Source organism: Marmota monax, unplaced genomic scaffold (genome assembly GCF_021218885.2).
Source record: "Marmota monax isolate L192 unplaced genomic scaffold, Marmota_monax_Labrador192_F-V1.1 WCK01_AAM20220418_F8-fsc00061, whole genome shotgun sequence".
Classification (NCBI taxonomy): domain Eukaryota; kingdom Metazoa; phylum Chordata; class Mammalia; order Rodentia; family Sciuridae; genus Marmota; species Marmota monax.
Genome location: NW_026695230.1, coordinates 7,925,276 through 7,950,392, shown reverse-complemented (window position 1 = coordinate 7,950,392; position 25,117 = coordinate 7,925,276). Strand labels below are relative to the sequence as shown.

Here is a 25,117-nt window from a genome sequence, read left to right as displayed (position 1 = left end):
GGGGCTGGGGATGTGGCTCAGTGGTTAAGCACCCCTGGGTTCAATCCCTGGTACCAAAAAAAAAAAAATACCTACTTCTGTTACTATTCACACTCAGAATTTGGAGTTCCCACTTTCTTTTTTTTTTTTTTTTTAATATTTATTTTTTAGTATTTGGCGGACACAACATCTTTGTCTGTATGTGGTGCTGAGGATCGAACCCGGGCCGCACGCATGCCAGGCGAGCGCGCTACCGCTTGAGCCACATCCCCAGCCCCCCCACTTTCTTTCATGTGCTCTTTTACACATATTTTCTTAAAGGAGTTTATTGATTTTTTTAAAGTTATTCATTTAGAGGTAAGGGGATGGATGTTTCTGGCCCAGAGCCAAAGGTATCTGACATGGGTGATCTAATCTATAGTATGCTAACAGCATATTTTTAAATGAACAACCTTCATAAGATTTTCCTAAATCAGTCCATTTCAGCAACCCAGACTTAACCCATCTTTGCATAAATACTTGTTGACAAAGGGTTCTGGTAGCTGATGTTTCTTTCCTTTCTACCTCTTGTCAGCTCCCACTTTGTTGAGCCCCCTGGCAGCCAGCATCAGAGGTCTTAGGTACCTGAGACAGAATTGGACACAACTACCCTTGCCGCCCTTGGCAAGAAGAGCAATTGCTTGAGCCCTTCACCCTAGCAACCGCTGGACCCACCTGACATACTTTTTTCCCCCCAGACCCCTGTGGAAGTAAGCAAGGATGATCCTGGTGAAGTAATGCAGCTCTGAAGCTCACCTGACTAGCTGTACAGTTCCTGTTGTTGGTTTCTCATAAAGTAATTGCACATTATTTTGTCATATTTTATGTCCAGTTCCACACTTTTTAAGATGAACAAAGACGGTATTATTATAACAGGAAGGTGGAGGGTAAGAAGGTGGTAGGAGATGATTGGGTCCCTTCCAAGGCAATTTTGTGTCCCCTACTCAATTTCCTTAAGGATAGAAATTTCTAGAGCTCTTTAGACCTACTTTCCAAATAATATCCTCCTCTTAAGTACTGTTAACAAAAAAAGGCTAGAGGATACAGCAACTTTAAGCCTTTTCTTTGTAGGGATTTCTCTGTAGCCTTTTTAGTTATTACTAAGAACACAAAGTTTACCCCATGTGGGGAAAGGAACTCATTTTAAAATTGAGAACAGATACTAAAATACACATATTAGCCTTCTGAAACTGGGTGTTAACTTTGCAATGTGGCAGAAATTGAGAGGCTTAAATATCTTGCCAACACAGCTCTAGGCCGAAGTCAAGATTAAGACCCAGGCCTTGTCCAGTACATGCTTTTATGTGCTAAGGCAAGTCCAATGAGAAGGACTGGGATATCTGAGGATTTTGTTACCTAAATGTCTATCACCTGAAGACAAGAAGCTGCCTGATAATTCCTTAAAGCCAGTATATGTAGACATAAAAGCTAACGGCTCAGACCTCCATATGGTACAGCGTAGTTTATGAAACTGGGATGGAACCTGAGTATGAAACCTATTTTATTAATAAATTTAAGTGTAGGAACACTAGAATTTTTTTGTGGTGCTGGGGATTGACTACAGGGTCTCTCACATGCCAGGCTAGCATTTTACCACTGAGCTACATCCCTAGCCCTGAACCCTAAGATCTTTATAAGCCCTCTGAAAGTGGTTTGAGGATTTCAATTAACACTCAGGAAGTGGGAACACAGGTTAGGGATTGTAATTCCAATGCTCTAGAGAACTGCATCCTTTCCAGCAAAGCAGATCTTTTGGTTATATAGTCTCAATGGTTTGGATGTGAGATGTCCCCAAAAGGTTCATATGGAAAATGCAGGAATGCTCAGAGGTAAAATGATCAGATTATAAGAGCTTTAACCTAATCAGTGGCTTAATCCACTTGATGGTTTAATTAATCTGAGTGGATTACTAGGTTAGGTAACTAATAGGCAGGTAAGATGTGGCTAGAGGAAGCAGGTCATTGGGGTGCCTTTGGGGATTATATATTTTATATTATGTATTATATAAGCTAATGAGCTTAGCAACTTTTCTCTGCCCACCTTTTTGTCATGTTATTCTGCCTCACTATGGTCCCAGAACAATGGAATCAGCTGACCATGGACTGAGACTTAATGAAACTGTGAGTCCAAAATAAACTAGTCAGATAGTTTGGTTATAATGACAAAAAGCTCACACAAGATTACTTGGTACATGTTTACTAAACTATTTGTAAGTGGCTCTTCACAATGAATGGATTTTCCTTTTTATGAAAAATAAAATGAATCTGAAATCCATAAACACAACTACTATAATTTCTGAATGTATTATTCTAGCCACTTTACAGTTCTCTTAACTTGGGTATCTGAGAGCACAACAGGACTTAAGCTGGTAAAAGGAGAGAGAGATCAGTAGTAGGGGCTGAAGAGACATGAATGTATGACAGAGAACAAGCAGAGAAGTGTGTACAGGAGACAAACCCAACCCCTAAAGTCTGAAAAATCTATGGAGATTTTAGCTAGAAAACTGTATAATATGATAAGGAATAACTCAAAGTTTTGATCAATAAATGCAAATCACTAAAAATATCAATAAAATATCTTTAATGCCTACAATTTCTTGTATACATAAATTGCAAAACATTCACCTGTATATGCAAAAGTATTTTCTCTTGCAGGTCAACAGCACCAGAAAACAAGCTAAGCTATGTAAGGTTGTTTTTTTGTTGTTGTTTGTTTTTTTAAACTTGATTTGTCCATTATGTAAAAGACATGATGGATTTAACAACTTCAAAGAATCTATATTCCACTCTTAATCATATACTAAACACCTGAATATTTATTTCATCACATCCACTCACAAAATAAATAGTCTAATATATTCAGCACACTGAAAATAAAACAACCAGTCTCTCTTCATATATTTATTCTCTTTTCAAAAATGTTTTGGTCTCCTGCTATATCTCAGAAATGTACTAATAGCTGCTTTTAAGTTACAAAATACAAAATAACAATTTATTTCTTGGAGAAAATCTTGGGGATTACCATTAAAAAATGAAATTTTGAGTTCCCATAGACTTTCTTTTTGTTAACAGTCTTTGAACTTTCTCATGGCACACATGTAAGGCTGCCTGTGACATGTGGTACCCTGGCCTCCAAATGGACATAATTGCATTTATAGTTTATAGAGAAAATACAAAGACAAGTTCTGAAAGTAGCCTTAAAAGAAAGTGCCCTTTGCTTTGACATAGAAACATCACAAGCAAAATGGACTGTGCAATCAGAGCCATGAGTTTTATGAAAACTACTTTCTTTTCACATCTTTTGTGTTAGAGAATGCCACACCCATGATCATGTAACATTATTATAATTGTGAAATAACATTATTACATTCGTGAATTAACATTACCCAATAAAAGGCACATCTTCAAATATTAAGAAAATCTAAAAATCAAAATTGTAGAGAATACATTAAAAATCAATCACTTAATTTGTAAACCTTGAGAAAATAACAGCCCATTCCAGTTTCTTCAGAGGCTTGTAAGCTTTTTGTAAGAGTGGTCAGGAAGTGTAGAACAACAAAATGGAAGACAGGACTTGAAAACAAGGCCAACATTAATTTACAACTTTCTTTTTTTTAATGAGCCAGAAGTATTCTTTTATAATGTTGATGCAAGTCAGCATCTTATTATGAAAGAATACTTCTCGCTCAAAAGTGATAGATTTACAACCTGACTCTTCCTACTAATCTAGCACAATGGTTTCTTTCAGTAATAAGTGCACCATTCATTCAGTGCTAGTAAATTTTAAGCCACCAGAAATCTTTCAGCTATAAGTACTTGATTGTAATTACAAATTTCAGAGTCTGAATATTGAAAAAAAATCCAAGAAAAAAAATTTTTTGAGGGAGGGCCTATGGTAGAGAAAATGTTCTAAACCTATTAAACAGAATATCCCACTACCCTTAAATCAATTTCACTGAAGGTGTTTGAGATGGGTGAGAGGAAGTCAATAGGATTTTCTACTACTAGTGTAACATCTATGTGAAAAGTTATGGTGTTACTCCTAATGAAGAAAACACATTTCATGGGATTCCAACTTTAAAATTGAATCCTTGCACTTTCAAAGTTTGAAACTCAATTCAAAATAAGTTTTAAAGGACTTGGTCATATGGTCCCATTAATGAAAGCTAACAATGGTACTCTGTAATACTATAATACCCAAACTCGAAGAATAAAGACTTCATGGGTAAAAAGGAATATATGAAAATGTCTGTGTCTGCTGAAGAGTGAGTAAGGATTCTTTGTAGGACAATTCCCCTTCTACTTCCTTTCCCCCACTGTCCAGTGGCTTAAGCCAGAACAATTATTGAAGTATTGTCCTACAAGCTTATTTCTGACTGCCTCCAAACCTCCATATTTGGAGTTAAGGACAAATGCTCTGTGATATCCTGTCTCATTTTCTGTTGCTAACTGTCCTTGAGACTTGGCTTCCTTCCAGACAGATCTCAGGTCAGCCTGACTGGAACTGTTTGGACTTGAGGCTTAAGTGATATAATGTCTATAGATATGACTTTAAGAGTGAAAATGAAGAAAGTTCCACAGCCCAATAAAATACCAATAACAGGAAACACCCTTTTCTACCTGGGGGTTAGGGGGTTGGGGAGTCGGAATCTCTTCACAGTGCATAGTTTGAAAGAAAAGTGCAATATGGGCAAAAAAGAGAAGGTGATGCTCTTTAATACACAACAAATTTAGTTTTTGGTTTTTTGTCATTGATATTTTCTAAGGAATTTAAGCTAAAAATGCAGTCATTAACATCAAGAGGTACAGGGGGACCTTGGGATTCCAAAATATCTTTGTACTGGGGGAGCCGCTCATGTCACTTTCTTGTTTTTAAACACTCTCTCAAATCCAACATTTGAATAAAATAATTTTTTTCTTCAATATAAAAATGAACTTCTTTAGAAAAAAATAAATCAGCACAGTGACCTTGTCTGTTTTACGCTAAAGCCAACATAATAAATCTAAAAAAAAAAAACCACAAAAAATAACCCAATAAATCTGAAAGGAAAACTCAGAAAAGAACATTCTTATATTGGCCTAACTTGTATTTTTAACTGGAAAACTTTTATTTGCCTAACCACCTAAATTAATAAGAATGTTCAGTAATGCAATCCATGTATAATGCAGAATACAATATAATTCCTTCTACTTTGTACTTTAAAGTCACAAGGATGACATCCATGTGATAATTATAAAATTTACTCTACATTTTTGAGTTCTCAATCCAAACATATAGATTAGGACAGGTCACTTTATTGCTGGAAACATTCATGGAAGGGCCAGGTTCCTCATAAAGACAATAAGTTTGATTTGGAGTTGGGCAGGCAAGTGCCCTACTCACATCAGCAGAATTATAAGGAGTCAAGAGGCAATCCTTTCTTTCCTTTTAAAGTAGCAAAGGAACAACAGAAGATTGGTTGACTTGTCAGTGGCCCCACATTAGAGTGCATAGCTCATCAGGATCAAGGCTGGCATCTGTGAACAGTTAACTTCATAAGAGCACACTGTGGGCATTACAGATTTCACCCTGGAGTATTTGAAAATACTTTATGCTCAGTTGACAGCCTGTAAGTAACAGTATGCATTCCTTCTCTTGAGTACCCAAGTATAAATCTAAAATGAAGGGGGCTTATTCAGTCTGAAGGCAGAAACTCCTTGCAGCAGTGTTTCCAGAATTTTTCAAAAATAAAGAGCAGCTAACGTCTCTTCAGCTTCTTGGCTTTTCGACGTTTCATTTCTTCTTCTTCACGTCTCATTTCCTCTAAGTCCTCTTGCATACCTAGTCTTAAACTGTTGAAAAACAATTTAAATGGTATTTGTCAATATACATGAGATTACCACTTTAAAAATCAAAAACTGCAGTTTCACCTGGAAGCTCACATGAACCCTGCTGATGTTCTCAAAAAGCCTCAAGATTTTATTTTTTTTTTTAACAAACCCAAATTGTAGAAGAAAAAAATCTTACAACAACAAAACGCCTTAATATTTCTATCAAAGTAATAAAATATAAATTTATTTCAAAAGCTTTTTAAAAATAAAGAACAAAGATGATTTACTCAATAACAACATTCAAAAGAACACTTTGACATTTTATCTAGTTACAGAAGGGGGAAAGAGTTTTAGTTTTGTGGGTTGAGACTGAAATGAATTATTTACTAATAATAGGTAATAATAATAATTATTAATTAACACTATAAGCAAAGTAATCACAAGTTACCCCTACTGAAAAATTATCATTAGTTTACTATTTGGTAGCCAAACAGGAACCAGGTAGAGGGAATCTAATTTACTGCTACTGGGTCCTCAAAGCCAACAAAGTTAGAAGTTAGCGAGAATGAATCTAATGGAGGAAGAAAAGCACAGCATTTCCCTCACAATATTCGAGGCCTCTAATATTTACTGTATGTTACACATGTGAGGCATGGTAAGCACCTTATACGCATTGTCTTAATCTTCATAATACCTCAATGAGTAAAATAGTGTATTCAAATTTTACAAATGAGAAAACATTTTAAAAGGTGTGGAAAAGTTTTAGGATATTTTTGCACAAATGTGTAAAGTTTTATGCTTACCTCTTTGCTTCTTCCTTCTGCTGCTCTTTCCAACTACTCTCCATGTAACGTAAGGCATAATCACTTTCATCTTTGTATCTGAAGAAAGTTGTTAAAAAAATTAAAATTTCTTAAAAAATTACATCCTCTCACTTGAAAAAATCAAAACCTTTATAACTAAATCAAACACATTTAGGATCATTCCTCCTTGCTTAGCACTTCTACAATAGGTAGAAGTGAGTTTCTGCTGCAAAAACAAATTAAATGAGCACTTATTATTCTTAGAAAGCAGCTATTCCCAACTCCAATGTTAATGAAGGTACCAATCCAACAATGCTTCCTCAATTCACTCAATTTATATTAAAATCCTGAAAGCACAATATGAAAATTATTTTATATATTGAATCTCGTTTAGTTTCATGACCATCATGAGGTGGCACAGGACTTTAGGACAGAAGAAACTAAAGTAATTTTATTGATGGTTTGACCAAGAGTTGATAGCTAAGTTACTGACAGCACTAAGATTATATTTTTATTTTTTTTTTTTAAAGAGAGTCTCCCTATGTTGCTCAGGTCAGCCTCAATTAATGATCTTCCTGCCTCAGTCTTTTAAGTACCAGGGACTACAGGCTTATGTCACTGCACATGGCTCAGATTAGATTTTTAGATCTGATTTTTAATCTAATTCTTCCACTCTAGTAATTTTTTTTTTAAACTTTTCTCATCTAGGTTTCTAAAGAGGTAGCAAGTACTTATGTAAGGATTGTTCTAGGCTTTATACCCAGCTTCTCAAACTTTAATGTAATTATATATATATGGATGATCTGGAGACCTTATAAAGTAGATTTGGATTCAGTAAGACGGAGGTGAATCCTTAAAGCTCATATTTATAACAAGCTCTCAGGTGTATCAATGTTATTGGTCCCACACTACTGTCCATGGACCACATTGAGTAGTAAAAAAAAAAAAAAAAAAAATTTAATATTTTGTTTTAGTTGTAGTTGGCTGGACACAATACCTTTATTTTATTTTTATGTGGTGCTGGGGCTTGAACCCAGTGCCCCGCACGTGCTAGGCAAGTGCTCTACCACTGAATCACAATCCCAGCCTCTAGAAGTAAAACTTTTTAGGGGCTGGGGATGTGGCTCAAGCGGTAGCACGCTCGCCTGGCATGCATGCGACCCAGGTTCGATCCTCAGCACCACATAGAAACGAAGATGTTGTGTCCGCCAAAAACCAAAAAATAAATATTAAAATTCTCTCTCTCTCTCTCTTTAAAAAAAAAAAAAAAAAGAAGTAAAACTTTTTACACAAAAGAAAAGCAGGTGTCAGATCAGGGTGGATTTCTGACTTCAAAGCCAATTTGTTTTCTTTTTTAAAAAAAGTCTTAGCCATCTTTGTCTACAACCTGAGATATGAAAAATTGTGCTGTATGTGTAATATGAATTGTAATGCATTCTGCGGTCATATATAACAAATTTTTAAAAAAATGAAAAAAAAAAATCTTAGCCATTTCTTCTTTATTTCCTTCTTTTTTCTTTTCCCTTTTCTTTCTTGGCATTTTGAAACCCAGGGTGCTTTACCATTAAGCTACATCCCCCCAACCCTTCATTTAATCTTCTCTTGAGATAGGGTCTCACTAAGTTGCTGAGGCTGGCCTGAAGCCTGCTATCTTCCTGCCTCAGTCTACTGAGTCATTGGGATTAAGGCATGCACCACCACACCTGGCTTTAGTTGGGGAAGAGAAATTTAAAGGCTGAGATTAAAGTCCTGTACTTTGGGCTCAGCCCAAAGCCAATCTATTTCTACTACATGTTCCATTTTCCTTAAATATATATAAGATAACAGATTGAAAAGGGTATTTTTTTTTTTTTTTTGGTCCTCATGCAAATAACTAAACTATTCTGGATTCTAAAATATTAAGTGCCCAAAGGGTAATTCTATTCAAAATAACTATCACCCAAGGCTTTCCAATTAAGCATTACACTCAGTGAATCTACTATTTATTTCTCCCTTATAACATGAATTATTAAAAATAAAAAGTATATCACATTTATCTAAATCTTCTTTAGCCTTACTTTTTTCGGTCATAGCCAAAGATTTCTCGAATGTGCTTGGATATTTCTTCCTGAGGTTCTCCTTCATCTTCAATGAAATCATCCATTTCAGAATCATATTCATCATCATCATCTTCCTCCTCATATCCTCGCTGCCTTTTGTAACTAGTAGGGAAAGGAAGTCTTTGAGGACCTAAGAAGAGAAACCACTATTTAAAGGAACATTAAAACTTTAAATATTAAAATATTACCACCCAAGTTCTATGTAATTTGAGATTCTGAGAAATCATTGACAGTATTCTTAAAAACTAGAGCAAACAGGCTGTCCTTCAGCATGGTATCCTGAAGGAATAGAATTTGCTTGTCCCCTTAAAAGAGCATACTATAGGGATACTGCCACATCAATGATCACAGCAGCACAATTCACAATAGCTAGACTTTGGAATCAACCTAGATGCCCTTCAATAGATGAATGGATTAAAAAACTGTGGCATTTATACACAATGGAGTATTACGCAGCACTAAAAAATGACAAAATCATGGATTTTGCAGGGAAATGGATGGCATTAGAGCAGATTATGCTAAGTGAAGCTAGCCAATCCTTAAAAAACAAATGCCAAATGTCTTCTTTGATATAAAGAAAGCAACTAAGATCAGAATAGGGAAGAAGAGCATGAGGAAAAGATTAACATTAAACAGAGACGAGTGGGGGGAGAGAAAGGGAGAGAGAAGGGAAACTATGGAAATGGAAGGAGACCCTCATTGTTACACAAAATTACATATAAGAGTTTGTGAGGGGAAAGGGGAAAAAAAAAACAAGGGAGAGAATTAAACAACAGCAGATGGGGTAGAGAGGGAAGATGAGAGGGAAGGGGAGGGGGGATAGTAGGGGATAGGAAAGGTAGCAGAATACAACAGTCATTAATATGGTATTATGTAAAAATGTGGATGTGTAACCAATGTGATTCTGCAACTTGTATTTGGGGTAAAAAATGGGAGTTCATAACCCACTTGAATCAAATGTATGGAAGATGATATGTCATGAGCTATGTAATGTTTTGAACAACCAATTAAAAAAAAAAAAAAAAAAGAATTTGCTTGTCCCAAGTTTTTTGCCACTATGGATCAAACCCAGGGGTGCTTGACCACTAAGCCCTAACCCCAGCCCTTTTTCTTATTTTTAATTTTGAGATAGGGTCTCGCTAAATTGCTGACGCTGCCCTCAAATTTATCGTTCTCCTGCCTTAACCTCCCGAGTCACTGGGTTTACAGGTATGCACACCATGCCTGACTTATCCCAGATTTCTAGCTTAGCAGTGTCCATACGTCTGGGATTTAAAAGATCAGTAAAATACCTAAAGATGAATAAATAAAAGTTACAAACTGTCACAGAATCATTAACTTTTATTTTTGCCAAATAAGATAAAAGGAAGCACCCTTCTATTTTTGTCACCATAATTTCATTAAAAAATTTTAAGTCCTATATGTACCTATAATCTCACAGGGCAGAGGATTTCTTGAATCCAGGAGCTTGAGGCCAGCATGGGCAACAGACCAAGACTCCATAGCAAAAAACAAAAATTCAACAGAGTATAAAAGATTCTCAAAATAATTTTTCAAACTGAGTGACTAAACTGACTACAGGAAAAACTCACTCCATTACCTCTTTTTTTTTTTGCCAAAAGACTCATTAACATCTCTCCTGTCTCCAGATGTAAAAATAAAAAATGTCTCCAGACAATGTGAAATGTCTCCTTGGGGGAAAAGTCACCTGTTGAAAATCAATGACCTAGCTGAATGAGGAAAAAAAAATATATTTTTTTCCTGGTATTAAGGACTGAGCCCAGTAGCACTCTACCACTAAGTTACATCCCCACTCATTTTCATTGGGTCAGGATCTTGCCAATTTGCAGAGGCTGGCCTTGAACTTGTGATCCTTTTGCCTCAGCCTCCAGAATAGCTGGGATTACAAGCATGTGCTACTGTGCCCAGTTGAATTAGAAAATTTAAAGGAATTTCATCATTGTTTTCTTTTTCTCCACAGTGCCTAACAAATGCTTTAAAGTAATGCCTGTTAGCATGAAGCAGCTATAACCTAGTAGCTAACAGATGCAACCAATGATTCTGCACCTTGGGACAGCAGATTCCTAAAGCACCAGTGGTTAAGACTTTGATACTACCCATTATAGGGAGAAGAAACACAAGGACAGTCTAAAATAGCTCCACATAATAGGCTCTTAACAAACTTTGACTCAATGAACAATGCACCAAAAGGTTTCAAGATTACAATTACCCTTGATCCCCTGAAGACAGGTCTCTTCAGTGTTCATGAAAAGATTAATTTAACCACTGAACCATATAAGGCATGTGCAGCCCCCTATCTCACAAATCATAAAGCAAGTTTACTGTAGCAGTTAACACAGATAAGTCTCTTTCTAAAGACTTTTCCAAATCACAATCATTAAAGGAACAGGGCAGGCAGACAAAACATTAGGATTCCATCACTACCAGAGTACACTAAAGGGCACATTTGGAAAGATTTGCAAGGTCCTTGATTATATAACACAAAGTACTCTTTCCAATATCCTGGGGAAATTGAGAGGCAATTTTACCTTGGGCAGATCTGTAGCCAGAGAGAGCAGGTTTCATTCCATTTATCTGTCCATTGCTGGTTCGGCTAATAATATTCTTGGAAGATATTGTTTCTGAGACAACAGTACACTTGGGCTTTAAAGGGGGACCTGGGCTACTAACTGTTCGCCCAGGTCCTAAGCCGCTTACTGGTCTTCCAGGGCCTGAACTACTGATAGTACGTCCAGCTGGAACAGAGCCACTTATGGATCGTCCAAGCCCACTGACCGACCGCCCAGGGGGTACTGAGCTAGTCACCGGTTGTCGAAGGTCATGTGGACTGCTTGTAGGCCGTCCAGGGCCTCCAGAACTGCCTACGAGTCTCCCAGAACTACCTGAGACACTGATGGGTCGCCCAGGGCCACTTGAACTGGTTGCAGGTCGTCCAGGGCCATTTGTACCAGTGACTGTCCGCCCAGAAGGATTTGAGTCACTGACTAGCTTCTTGGTCCCACTGGCCGAGCGCTCAGGTCCTGAGCTGGAGCTGCCATTCTGGCGTCTAGGCACAGGGCCAGAACTAAGTATGGACCGAGCAGTCCCTGGGCTGGGTCTCCCAGGGGCTGAGTTGGAGTTGCTGCCTGGCTGCCTGGTACCTGGACTCTTAGCCTTATTATGTTGGGTGACTGTGGGCCCAGGCTTGGAATGGCTAGGATGAAAAGGGGGAAATTTTTTGGCTTTGTGCTCAGTAGCAGATTTCTGAGTCCCACTGGCAGAAGTCTTTGGGACACTTGGTGAATAGGTGCTAGAGTGGGGCTTTCCAGCCCCATTGAAAACAGGTCTGTCATGACCCTCACGAAGTGAGGGTTGGGAACTATAGCCAGATCCTGCCTTGGTCCTCTCTCCTGGCATGGATTTGGATGAAGACACTGATAAGTGTTTCTCATGGGCTGTGCTGGGTTTGGATTTCTTCTCACTATGAGGAAAGGGCATTCCTTTAGAAGAAGGACGCCTGTCCCCAGAACCTTTGCTAAGTTTTGTGCCCACACTTTCTTTCTGAGAGGGTGCCTTTTTGGACACAGTTGGAGGTAGTTTTGCATCTGTCTCAAGTTTCTTTTTCCTATGCTTTCGTTCCAGGAATTCTCGCTCCCTAAGTTCTTCCGCAGTCATAGGCCGCTCTTCTGATTTCTTCACTACCTTGATCTCCACTGGTTCAAACTGCTTTTTCTCAGCCAGCCTCAGTAAATCAGTGAAGTTCATAGGTGGTGGGGCACTTTTAAGGGGGACCTTTGGTTTGCTTTCAACTTTGGGAGGTACTTGCTCTTCTTCATACTCCTGTTCTGACTCTGCTTGATTGTATTCTAAAAATTCATCCTCTTCTTCCATCTCATACTCTTGTTGTACTGCCTGGCTGGTGTGGCTTTCCACTGCCTGCCTCCTCTTTGACTTTTCCTCAATAGGAATCCCATTGTAACCATGGAAATTATCCTTTGTCCTCTTGGCCATAGCTCTTGCTTTCTTGTCATGTTTGAGCTCAATTCGTTTTTTCACTAGTTCTTCTTTTCTCCTTTTCTCTTCTAAGGCTAAAAAGGACAAAACAAGAACATATTATTTCAAGGTCTCAAGACATCAGTGTGCTCATCTAAAATCAGTAGTTGGCTAAAGCAATGTTCAAGTTATAAATTGAAGATATCTAGGAATCAAATGTGGAAGTCATTTGAAAAGCAGCAATTGAGTCATCTTTACATAATGAGTAGGTAACATATGGGTTTTTCTATATGACTCAGTAAGTGGGAAATTTGGTTTTCTGCTTTAAATACAGAAAACAGGGCCAGACACATGGCACACACTTAAAATCTCAGTGACTTCCAGAAACTCCCAGAGACTCAGGAGGCCAAGGCAGGAAGATTTCAAGTTCAAGGACAGCCTTGGCAATTTAGCAAGACCACTTTCAAAATAAAAAAATAAAATAAAAAGGGCTGGAGATGTAGTTCATTGGTATAGCACCTCTGGTTCAATCCCCAGTACTGCAATAAATACATATATACAAGAAAATGGTTCGTACCAAATAATATACCAAGTTAGGGGAACAACTGGTACCCACTTGTTAATTATAAATCAATAGATACTTATTCAATCTTTTCTTTGTCATTTAAACTACTACTTGAGTTTCATAGTTTTAAAAAGTCCATATTTAAATTTTTTAGATAACACTCTTTTTGAAAATATAACATCCTTATTAATTTAATAAAATACAAAATAAGTAGAAACAGTTTTAGAACCAAGGTTAAATAAGTTAAAGAATGAAGAACTTATTAGGGATTCACTATGGCCAATTAGAAGACATGATCACTAATCCTCAAAAGTTCTTTTTTTTTTTTAAAAGAGACAAGGTCTCACAATGTTGTCCAAGCTGGTCCCAAACTTTCTGGTTCTAGCTATCTCTCCCTCAGCTTCCCAAATAGGTGGGACTCCAGGGCATGCTACTGCACCTGGCTCCAAAAAGCTTTTAAGTAGCAGTAAAAGAAAATTTACAAGTTACCAACATATGAACAAAAGGAAAGCTATACATAAATTTAATACATACAAACATCCACCCCAAATCCACTACTCTGCTGTTTTTATGAACATCCAGTGTTGCAAATAATATATGAAAGTAGAAGACCTTAATATTAAGACACTTGCCTTTTTGTCTAAGTTCCTCTTCTTTCCTTCTAAGAAAAGCTTGTACAGCTGCTGATTGGACACCTTTAACTTTTGGGTCTTTCTTGGGAGGTCCCACTGCTAAACTATATCTTTTCTAAACATAAGAACAGAGAGTAAAAGTTATAAACAATGCAACTTTAATAGTATAATGTCTAGGGATTGGGGTATAGCTCAGTGGTAGAGCACTTGCCTCCCATGTACCAGGCACTTGGTTCAATCCCCAGAACCTCAAGAACAAATAAACAAAAGCTTTCCTTCAGAGGTAAGCATTCCAAAGTCTAACTTTTCAAACAAACAAAAAAAAATTACTACTTTACTGTCTCTCCTGACTTTGCTATTCCAGATGATTTTCTAGTAGGGAGTTATAGCTATGTAGTCTATTTTGCTTAGAACATTGAAAACACTGACTTTTTTATTTGACTATAGGCAAAAGCCAGGGATAAAAACCATAAATAAAAAACATTTCAAAGAATTTTAGGGGGACTAGAGTGTAGCTCAGTGGTAGAGCACTTGACTAGCATGTGTAAGGGCCCGGGTTCAATACCCCTGCACAAGAAAAGAAAGGAAGAAATAAATCTAAACAGAGAAGGACCTGATTCTTTATAACCTTTAACTATAGTGCTACCTCCATTGTCTTACTATACAAACTCAGGACAGGAGACCAGTTCCATCCTAACCCAAGAAAGTACTAATATTATCCTGGCACAGACGGTATTTCTCTAGACTTTAGTTTTTATGTAACTGCATAAAGAAATGACTAAAAGTAGAATATTAATTTGAATTATGAAAGGAAAAATTTTCATTTTATAAGCATTATTATAAAAGTACTATAAACACAGAACTAATAATTCAGACCAGGGATGAGTCATCTTTAGGACCATTCCACATTATAATCATGGGCCAGGAAATAAGTTTGTTTGTTTTTACAGTGCTGGGGGTGGAACCCAGGGCCTCTCACATGTTAGACAAGCACTCTACTTAGATATACTTCCAGCACTTGGATTAAGAATTTAAAGTACCTTCCTTTTGTCTTGTTAGGCAGATGCCAGTTCAAGTATCTCCTGAACCTATTGCTGTGGTAGTAGAAAAAGAAACATTAATCTCCTAGAACAAAGTGAGCAATTTATAAACCAAAAAAGTATTTCCACAATGTGTATGAAATTGTTAGAGGAAAGCCAAAGGATCTGTGCTTACTATAAAGGCTGCCAAATACAAAGTATCTTGAAACAGGTTGAAGTTGCAACTAAATTAGTCTACCAACAAAGCTACTGGTCAAGGAGGCGCAGGCCCTAATCCAACCTGAAAATCCTGCATGATAGCAATGCTGAGAACTGACACATCCCTGACAGAAATCCCAAAACAGCACCCCAATTTTTTTCCCCAGTCACCTTGGCTGAGACATAATAAGTTCCTTTACTAAGATCCTATTTTTGTAAATTGAATTGTAGACTCTTTCTTTCCCAACATTTAAAAGAAGGAAAAAAGAGGAAAAGGAAGACTAAAGAGAAAGATGAGTAATAATGCTAATCTAACTAGATAATATAAAATTGCCCTACTTTACGAAAAGAGAACCTCAAACCCAGGCCCTGTCCACAAGCAGCTAACATTTTCATTATGGAAATGCTACCACAAACGAGATGCCTGATTTAAACTGATTTAAGACAGAAAGTCACTCATTAACTCCACTCCAACCTATCAGGAAGGTTTGGAAGAAGAGGATAATTTGATTTTTGTTGCCAAAACTTAAGATTTTCCTGTTCTTGTCCAATTTATATATATCATAGATTCACCTGCCAAATCCATACTAGGATTTCCCCAGAAAAATGTGAACACATAACTGATGCTACATATTTAAAATAGGGCTGGTTTGTTGTCTATGTATCATAGCACTGAGCACAACTTAACATGATTCTGAGAAAGACATCATTTGCCCTAATTTGGGAATGCCGAGAGACAGAAACTTAAGAAATGACTAGCAGAAAAGCTGTTCTTGATTGAATACTGATACGCAAAGGCGGGGAGGTATGAGATATAGTTTAATGCAATTTAACCAAAATACATTCATGATTTTTGCCTTTTAGTATACTACCTATATTATTATTGACTAATTTTAAAAAACAATATAGACCTAATACCACAACCTATTATATTGCTGAGCTTTACCTCAGCAATAATACTCATGAAATGGCTGGTTAGAAAAGCTACTTATATTTTTCCAATTCATATCAAAATATATAACTATTAAAATAAAAGTATTTGTGTATCACCTAAAATCATAGTACAATCAAATCTATATGCAGAAGAACAAGGAAAGGGGTATTCAAGAATTCAGCTTTGGGCTGGCACAGTGGTACTAAACTGCTTTGATAAAGTTTAATTTTATTTACTGATGTAATCTTATTTACATGAACTGAGTCATAATGAATAGTTTCCTATATTCTCTGAAACTTGAAAATGCATTCAAAGGATACCTAGAAATAGTTTAGGTCACAACCTATAAATCTTCAGGTGGCCAGGGAGAACTGGGTCACCACTGATCATCTCTATTTTAAAACATCTTCGAGATATAATTCACGTACCATAAAAACTAACAATTTAACACATATAATTAATGACTTTTCTTATATTCACAGAATTGTACAACTATCACTACTGACTCCAGAACATTTTCATCATTTTGAAAAGAAACCCATAAAAAGCAGTCACTCCTCCTTCCTCTCTCCTTGTCAACCCCTGGCCACCACACAAATGTACTCTCTCTATGGATTGTCCCATTCTAGATTTTCATATAAATGAAATTGGACATTATGTGACTATGATAGTTAATTTTGTTAACTTGACTGGACTATAGAAATCAGTTACTTAATGTAGGTGGTCTCATCCAATCAGTTGAAGGCCTTAAGAGTAGGTCTCTAAGGTTTATCTGAACTGAAAAGGATGAATTATACTTTAAGACTACAGTAACTCCTGCCTCATTTTCCAGCCTGCTGGCTTTTTCTACAAATTCTGGGCTTGCCAGCCTCCATAATCAATTCCCTAAAATAAATCCTACTGGTTCTGTTTCTCTGGAGAACACTGACTGATAACAGTAGCCTTTTGTATTTAGCTTCTTTTATTTGGCATAATGTCTTCAAGGTTCATGTTGTTGCATCTATCAATATTTCACATCTTTAAGGGATGAATAATATTCCATTTTATAGATATTCAACATATTACTTGTCCACTCATCAGTTGGACATTTGGATTGGCTCTACTATTATGAATAATGCTGCTGGTGAACATTTGTGTAGGTTTATGTGAATATGTGTTTAAATTTATCTTGGGTATATGACCACAGATCTTAATATTGAGCTAGAAAGAGCTTTTTAAGGAAGGTTACACTCAAAAGATTTATAGTAATGGAATACTTTATAAGATAGCTTCCCACAGGGGTAGACGAGAAGAGAACGATTTCTTTTCTTTTTTTCCTCCCTCTCTCCTCCTCTCTTTCTTTGGTACTGGGGGTTGAATTCAGGAGTACTTTACCACTGAGCTATTTTCCCAGCCCTTTCTATTTTTTATTTTGAGACAGGGTCTCACTAAATTGCAGAGGCTGGATTTGTACTTGTGATCCTCCTGCCTCAGCATCCCAAATCACTGGGATTACAGGTGTGTGCCACTGTGCCTAATAAGAATGATGTTAAAAAAAAAAAAAAAAAAATCTTAGGCTGAGAGTATATTATATTCTGTTTAATAAGGGAGAAGAACTATTTGGCACTTTACCCTGCATCAGATAGTCATATGTAGCTCTAGCAGCAGTACATCAAGATGTGCCCATCAATTCTGAATCTGATTCAAGGCAAAAGGCTGCTTCATTGTCTGAGCTTCAGGAAAAGCAGCTGGACAGAGTTTCTTTTATTCTAAGCATATCTATTCTATTACACTGCAAGCCAACTCTGTCACTCTGCTGAACCCAATGAATAATCCACAATAGTGGCACTTCTGCCATTTAAATATAGAATCAGAGATTTTGCCAAAATTTGTAATCCTAAAGCCAAACTAGAAAATATTATGCCACTTTAAAAAAAATCATATGTGTTTATATAGAAACTATATTGTTAGGTCAGGTTATGAAAATAAGGAGCACTCAGTTGGGCATGGTGGTGCATGCCTGTAATTCCAGTGGCGTGGGAAGCTAAGGCAGGAGCATCACAAGTTCAAAGCCAGTCTCATCAACTTAGCAAGGCCCTACACAACTTTGTGAGACCCTGTCAAAAAATAAATAAAAAGAAGGGCTGGAAATGTGTCTCAGTGGTTAAGAGCCCCTGGGTTCAATCCCAGGTACCAAAAAGAGAGAGGAGAAAAGAAAAGAAGGAGCTTTCAGTCTAGAAATATGTAGTTATAGAATGTGTTATATTGGAACCAGTAATCAATCCCCTCTTGAAAGCTGTACTTTACCAGGAGATAATATAGTGTTATAAGTAGAAAATAAAAATTTTGTGATGATTTTACATAAATTAGAGTGTTACTGGTTAGAATTAGGAGTGTGAAATATTCAAAGAATATATCCTTAACTTTAATAAACACCACACAATTTCAAACATCTTCTCAAAACATGACAACCAGGGAACAAATATAAGAAAACAATTGTTTTCATTACACTAGCTTAGCCAGATGACTAAAAAGGGTAAAATGAAAACACCCCCCAATACATACTATTCCCAATTGCTATGGGGTTATATGTAAAATTTACTGTTATTGGGTTTACAAAACATATATGATTATAAAATGTAATAATATCAAGTAGATTCTTCGGAGTTTCTAGTCCAACTCTGTTAGAAATGGTCCAAAAAAGATAAATGAGAAGCTGGGGCATGGCCCAGCACATGCAAGGCCCTCGGTTTAATCCTCAGCACATAAACAAACAAAATAAAGGTACTGGGCCCAACTACAACTAAGCTGGGCATAGTGACACATGCCTGAAATCCCAACAGCTCAAGAGGCTGAGGCAGGAGGATCAAGAGTTCAAAGCCAGCCTCAGAAAAAGTGAGGCACTAAGCAACTCAAGTGAGACCCAGTATCTAACTAAAATACAAAATAGAGCTGGGGATGTAACTCAATGGTTGAGTGCCCCTGAGTTCAATCCCTGGTTCCCCCCACTCCAAAAAAAAAAAAAAAAAAAAAAAGATAAACTATATTTACAAGCAATTACACAGTTTGTAACAGGTCTCCTGACTAAGGTCCAAATTGTTCTCATTATAACATGCTTCACTTCTCATTAACTCCAACACTTTCATCTTAACTCTAACCTCAGTCTTAAGTGACATTCCTTAATTTCCTCTGGCCTCTTGAATTTCATTACCTCAGACAGGTGTACAACTGAACTTTTATCTTATCTTCCTTCACTGTCAGACTCACTTCTATTTATCAAGATGGCACTGATAACAAGGCCAAAAAGGCCATAAGTACTCCTCTATCCACCAGTTTTGTGGTGCTAAGGATTGAACCCAGGGCCTTGTGCATGTGAGGCAAGCACTCTACCAACTGAGTTATATCCCCAGCCCTATCCACCAGTTTTTAAATGGTGTTAGTTTGGCATTTAAATGTCTCTCCCCTCAGACTTTACTATACACTAAGAATGTCATTTTTTAAAAAACCACGGGTGCTGGGCATGGTGATGCATACCTGCCTCAAGAGGCTGAGGTAGGAAGATCACGAGTGTGAGGCCAGCCTTGGCAACTTAGTGAGATCCTGTCTCAAAATAAAAAAGGATAGGGGATGTAGCTCATTGGGAAAGCACCTGTGGGTTCAACCCCCAGTATCAAAACAATAAAACAAAACAAAACACCAAGAGTTATTGTCAAAAGCAATATTAGATAAGAGTTGAGACAGGGAGCTGGATGAGTTCAGGCTATATAGATGTCAATCTTTCTTACCACCAATACACTTCTTTTCATTCAACTCAAGGTCATGATTAAGAGCAAGAACTCTGGAGCCAGACTGCCTGGATTAGACTCTCTGCTTGTCATAACAGACCTATCAACTATTAGCTCTGTGACCTTGTGCAAGTTCCTTCACCTCTCTGGGCCTCAGTTATCTTCTCAGTAAAACAACCTCCTTTATATGGTTATTATGGTGATTAAGTTAATACATAAAATGCTTAGAACAATGCCTGGCACAAAGTAAATACTATAAATATTATTATTACTACTATTCAGAGATAGATTCTCTAGGTTGTGACAAGGGAAGACAGGTAACAATCCTTATGGGGATAATGTGGACAGTAGTTTTTAAGAGAATTTCTCCTAAAACACTGGTTGAGAAGTGTGGTTCAAAGTTAGAGACCCAAAACTGCCCCAGGTAGTGGACAAGTCATATTCAGATTCAGGAAGGGAGTCATCTAGTTATAATCCATTATAGATCAAATGTTACCCACTGGAAAGTTTCCTGCAGAGACTTTTTTGTTGGCCCATACTGTTCTTTAAAAGGAAACCCTACTATAAAAAATCATAAGCTGGGTACAGTGGCACATACCTGTAATCCCAGCAGCTCAGGAGGCTGAGACAGGAGGATGGGCAGTTCAAAGCTAGCCTCAGCAAAAGCAAGAGACTGGGCAACTCAGTGAGAACCTGTCTCTAAATAGAATACAAAATAGGTCTGGGGATGTGGCTTAGTGGGTGAGTGCCCCTGGGTTCAATCCCCGATTCCCCCTACCCCTTGCAAGAAAAAAAAAATCAAAGACTTTCTTTTGAATACATAGAGCTTGGAGCCCATTATTTTTATATCCACTACTTCAAGAAGTTACATCAAGGCTGGAGTTAGCAAGCACTTGCCTAGCATACACAAGGCCTGGTTTGATCCCCAGAGTTATAGGAGCTGCAGTGGGGGAGGGGGGAGGTGGAGGTGTTACATGAAGAATCTATCTGGCCCCTAAAAATATCTGAATCTGTCAGCTCAGTTAAAAGTCCCTGAACTCCATTTCTAGTACATGGTTCTTGTACTGGAGGGACAAAACTGGACCCCCAAATTCTCATAACTCTGGTATCACATGAAGACTTGCTCTTCAGCTTTTGGTTTGGGGTGGGGTGCACACCAGATTTTCCATGAGAAGGACCATATAACTTGTCTCATGTATTATAATGAAACTTACAAGAATCCATATTCTAAGCTGTACTATTCTATCATAATGAGACAACTACATTTTGCTATTGAAACCCAGAGAAAAATCAAGTGTAAGGATACCGAAAGTATCTTTTCTCCTTTAAATAAACACAGAGCCAGTGACAATGACTAGCTACATCACCTTGATCAGCTGTTATTTTGTATTCAGTTTCCACTGGGAAATGACATCGATACATGATGCAATTTTACCTATATTATGAATGTAAGTATTTCTCTTAAAAGAAATGAGGGACTAGGGATGTAGCTCACTGGTAGAGAGCTTGCGTAGTATACACGAGGCACTGCCAAAAAAAAAAAAAAATTTAAAAAGGAAGGAAGGAAATGATTCAGGAAATATTAGTACAAGTTGAGCATCCCTAAACTGAAAATCCAAAATGCTTCAAGATTTCTAAGCACTGACATAACACCATACATATAAAATTCTACCCCTGACTTCATGTGAAAGGTTGAAGTCAAAACACAGGCATACTAAAAGTATGTATAAAAATACGAGTCCAAAGTTGATGTATAGTTGATTTAGATTTTAGTCTAATCACTGCTAGTCATCAGACTTCCTATCTGTAGCAAAGTTCTGACCTAAGAATCCTGAAAACTAAAATAAATGCCAACTCTAATAGGATCCACATAGAACATGAGGGAAGAAGATGGCTAAAAGGAGGAAGAGGACTAAACACTAGAATGGGATGTAGGCCTGTTGTCAGTTACTACAAAGCATCTGTGGTTCTCAGACCATTAGTCAATTAAATTTAGGTCAAGCAGGTTATATGTATGCCACAGAGGTGTTGTGTGTGCATCTATCTTAAAATGCTTCTTGACTTGGATGGTATTTTATTTATAAGGTTACTTATTTTACAATAATTTGTTACACTGTATAATCTGTTATATTTTTTTAAAGCAGGGAGTGTAAAGACTTCTGTCATCAATTTTTCTTTATTTCTTTTTTTTTTTAACTTTAATATTTATTTGTTTTTGTTTTTGTTTTTTTTTGTTTTTTTTTTTTTTAGTTTTCAGCGGACACAACATCTTTGTTTGTATGTGGTGCTGAGGATCGAACCCGGGCCACACGCATGCCAGGCGAGTGCGCTACCGCTTGAGCCACATCCCCAGCCCCTCTTTATTTCTTTAGAGCTATATGGGGGGCTAGGGGTAGAGCTCAGTGATGGAGCACTTGCCTAGTATATGAGACCCTGGTTTGATCTCCAGCACTTCAACAACAGTATGTGTGGGGTGTGTGTGTGTATACATATATACATATATATGCACACATATATAGTATACAATACATATCCATACAATGTATATAAAACATATACACACATACATACAAAAAATTATAAACATAAATATAGATTTTGTTAATATATATTAAATATGAGGGATATATGGCATGGACACATGGCAATATCTTAATATTCTGTATGTTTGCAGGTGCCCAAATTATTTTGAGCTGATAAAGAAAGTAAAAGCAAACAGATGAATGAAGTTAAAACAAAATCATGGATTAGCCAGGTGCAGTGGCACATGCCTGTAATCCCAGCTACTTGTAGGCTGAGGCAGGAGGACTGCAAATTTGAGGCCAGACTCAGCAACTTATTAAGACCCTGCCTTGAAATTAAAAAAAATAATAATAAAAACAAAAGATGTAGCTTAGTGGTAGGACACCCATGGGTTCAATCCCCAGCACAGGGCACAGCAGGGTGGGGGGCAGAGGGAGATGGATTAAATTTAATTTGTTCTGTTAGTTTCTTTTTTTGTGACTTTCATTTCATATAAAAGGACAGGGATTTTAATGCTAACAAAATCAAACTTCTAGGTTAACTAATTTGGGGGGAGGACAAAATAGGAGTATGATTCATAAAATATACAACTGCTACTCATCTATTAAAATTTAAATTACTTCAACAGTTTATCCTTTTTCACTTTGTGATTGCAATTATAGATGGATTACTATACACATATACCCATATACACACACAAACACCACACATATATATCCTCAAATGTACACATATTTTGAAATTTTCTGCTCTAGAATTATTTACCTGCTTTTTTCCCAGCAGCCATTGGCTTTTAAAATAAGAAATGACTAACTTGATTCTTGGTTCTTACACAGAACACTCCTAAAGCTAGTATTATCAATCTTTGACCTCAATTGAAATTCTGGAGGATCTAGAATAATGGACCAAATTATGCAAAGAAGAATAGTTACCAGACCCAAAACTGATTTGTCTAGAAAATTTACATGCACATATAGCAATTCTGTTGTTCAAGGTTAGATCCCATAACTTCAACATGCTGGTTTATGGTTCACATCTTAGGGGACTGATTACTCTTGAGCACTTGGGATGGGGAATGACTAAGAAAAAAATATAATTCATACGTATAATATGTGATATTATACATGTATACATATATTGTACATATGTGTATGATATTACATGTTATATATGTATTATAATATCACAATATATATTATACGGGCTCTTTATTCATTATTTTGTTATTTCAGATCAATATTTTCGAAAGGGTAAAAGAAAACGGCCAGATTCAACAAGACAAGTGGCTGAAGATTTAAAAAAATTCATTATGTTTTATAAATCTAGGAAATACATATTACATAGTAAGAGGTTAATTAATTCCAGTTGAACTGACTTTGAAAGTAATGATTTAAGTTCCACACCTCACTGCTCAAACCGCAGGTATCACAATGCAATTTATCGGTTTACAGCTGTGCTGCGGGTACCATCTGAAGATCCAGAAATGATTAATTTATGCAAAACAGCTACAACCCCACAAACTAGGCACTCTACCAATTTAGTCTTTGGCTTTTCCACTTTAACCGGTCTGCGAATTTCAGTGAATTGGCAAACATGTACTAAGTAAATGGGAACTAGATTTCAAACAAAGACTGAGTGTGGAAGGGCACAGGTAAACGGAAGCTTAAACTATCTCGCCTTTCTGTTGGCCCAGATTTCGCGGAATCTGCTCAAGCTCTCTTCCAAAACATAGAAGGTAATACTCCCCGCACTTAGCAAGCGATAAGTGGGCGGGGCTCAGTGGTGGGGGCCACGAACGAATAAACTCCGTTCAAGAAAACATTAAATGTTTAACCCGAAGATCGTCGAGAAGTCAGTCAAAAGGCTATCAAGCCAACACCCTAAAGCCCCTTAAGTCCCTTACATACATTCTTCCTCCTCAACCTTTGCTCTTAAAAGTTATGCCGAAGCCTGAAACTACTATCGCTAGATTCCACTAAGCGCCAGGCGTGCATCACTCCCAGGCTTTACAGCAACTCCAAAGCACACAAACTGCAAAGTCCTTGTTGCAGGGGTAACTAACCTGGCGAAACCCCATCACGGGGAGGCTTTCTCCGCATCCCAAGCTTCTCTTTACCCCGAAAAAAGGAAGTAAGACATTCAGGTCTTTCCTCTCCAGGGCAGAGAGACAGCTGCCTGAAGTTCCACGGGCCACCATTCCGAACTTGAAGACTAGGGTCTCCTACATAGCACCCCGCCTGCTACTTACCGGCACATTGTTGACACCTTGTCCTTTGGAAGCTATCAAGAGAATTTCTCTGAAGTCCATGTTTGGCCGAGGAGCAGAGACCGGGCCAAGCACTCGGAAAGGGGCGAAAGCACGCCTTCCCGAGGCAGCCGCTACACCGAGGGCTCTGCCTCGGCAACCCCTTTCCCACCCCTCCCCAACGCACCCACTTCCGGCGCCTTCCAATGCCGTCTGCCCTCCCCCTTCGCTCCAGCGGCCTATATCCTCTGAACGGCCTCAGAGCTCGCGAGTCTGGCGTAACTTCCGCTTTCAGGATGAGACACGTAGGAACGTGATACGTGGCTGCTGGGGTGGGCTCAAAGGGGAGGGATTAAACCCGTAGCCGACCAAAGAGATGCGGCCTGGGTATGGCTAAAGGAGAGAATGCTTCCCTGGCGGCCGGGACGAGCGGCCTGGTAATGTTGTTGTGCTTTGTGGGTTCCGGTAGTGGAAGCGAGGGGGTGGGGTGTTT

At 37.7% G+C, this 25,117-nt stretch overlaps 2 protein-coding genes across 7 annotated transcripts in view; one reads left to right on the top strand and one right to left on the bottom strand.

Annotated features, from left to right (window-relative positions):
• The window catches only part of Misfa (mitochondrial sheath formation associated), a 63,655-nt gene extending 61,045 nt beyond the window's left edge, over positions 1 to 2,610 (top strand). For 4 of the 5 annotated variants that reach the window (XR_009226141.1, XR_009226138.1, XR_006850346.2 and 1 more), the window contains one exon: positions 717 to 2,610. The gene's annotated coding sequence lies outside the window, so the exon portion shown is untranslated. Of the gene's footprint in view, positions 1 to 553 lie in introns of all 5 variants that reach the window. The other variant, XR_009226139.1, reaches the window with a different exon arrangement.
• On the bottom strand, positions 2,582 to 24,813 carry Spty2d1 (SPT2 chromatin protein domain containing 1). 2 transcript variants are annotated; one of them, XM_046437964.2, is made up of 7 exons: positions 24,628 to 24,772; positions 14,961 to 15,014; positions 13,921 to 14,035; positions 11,280 to 12,818; positions 8,689 to 8,860; positions 6,632 to 6,709; positions 2,582 to 5,849 (listed from the first exon to the last, which is right to left on the bottom strand). In XM_046437964.2, the coding sequence occupies exons 4-7, from the start codon at positions 12,739 to 12,741 to the stop codon at positions 5,756 to 5,758; spliced, it is 1,806 nt and encodes a 601-aa protein (XP_046293920.1). In that variant the 5' UTR covers positions 12,742 to 12,818; positions 13,921 to 14,035; positions 14,961 to 15,014; positions 24,628 to 24,772; the 3' UTR covers positions 2,582 to 5,755. The 2 variants fall into 2 exon arrangements, with proteins under 2 accessions (XP_046293920.1, XP_046293919.1); XM_046437963.2 differs by lacking the exon at positions 14,961 to 15,014 and having other exon boundaries at positions 24,628 to 24,813.
• Between the last annotated feature and the right edge of the window lie 304 nt (positions 24,814 to 25,117).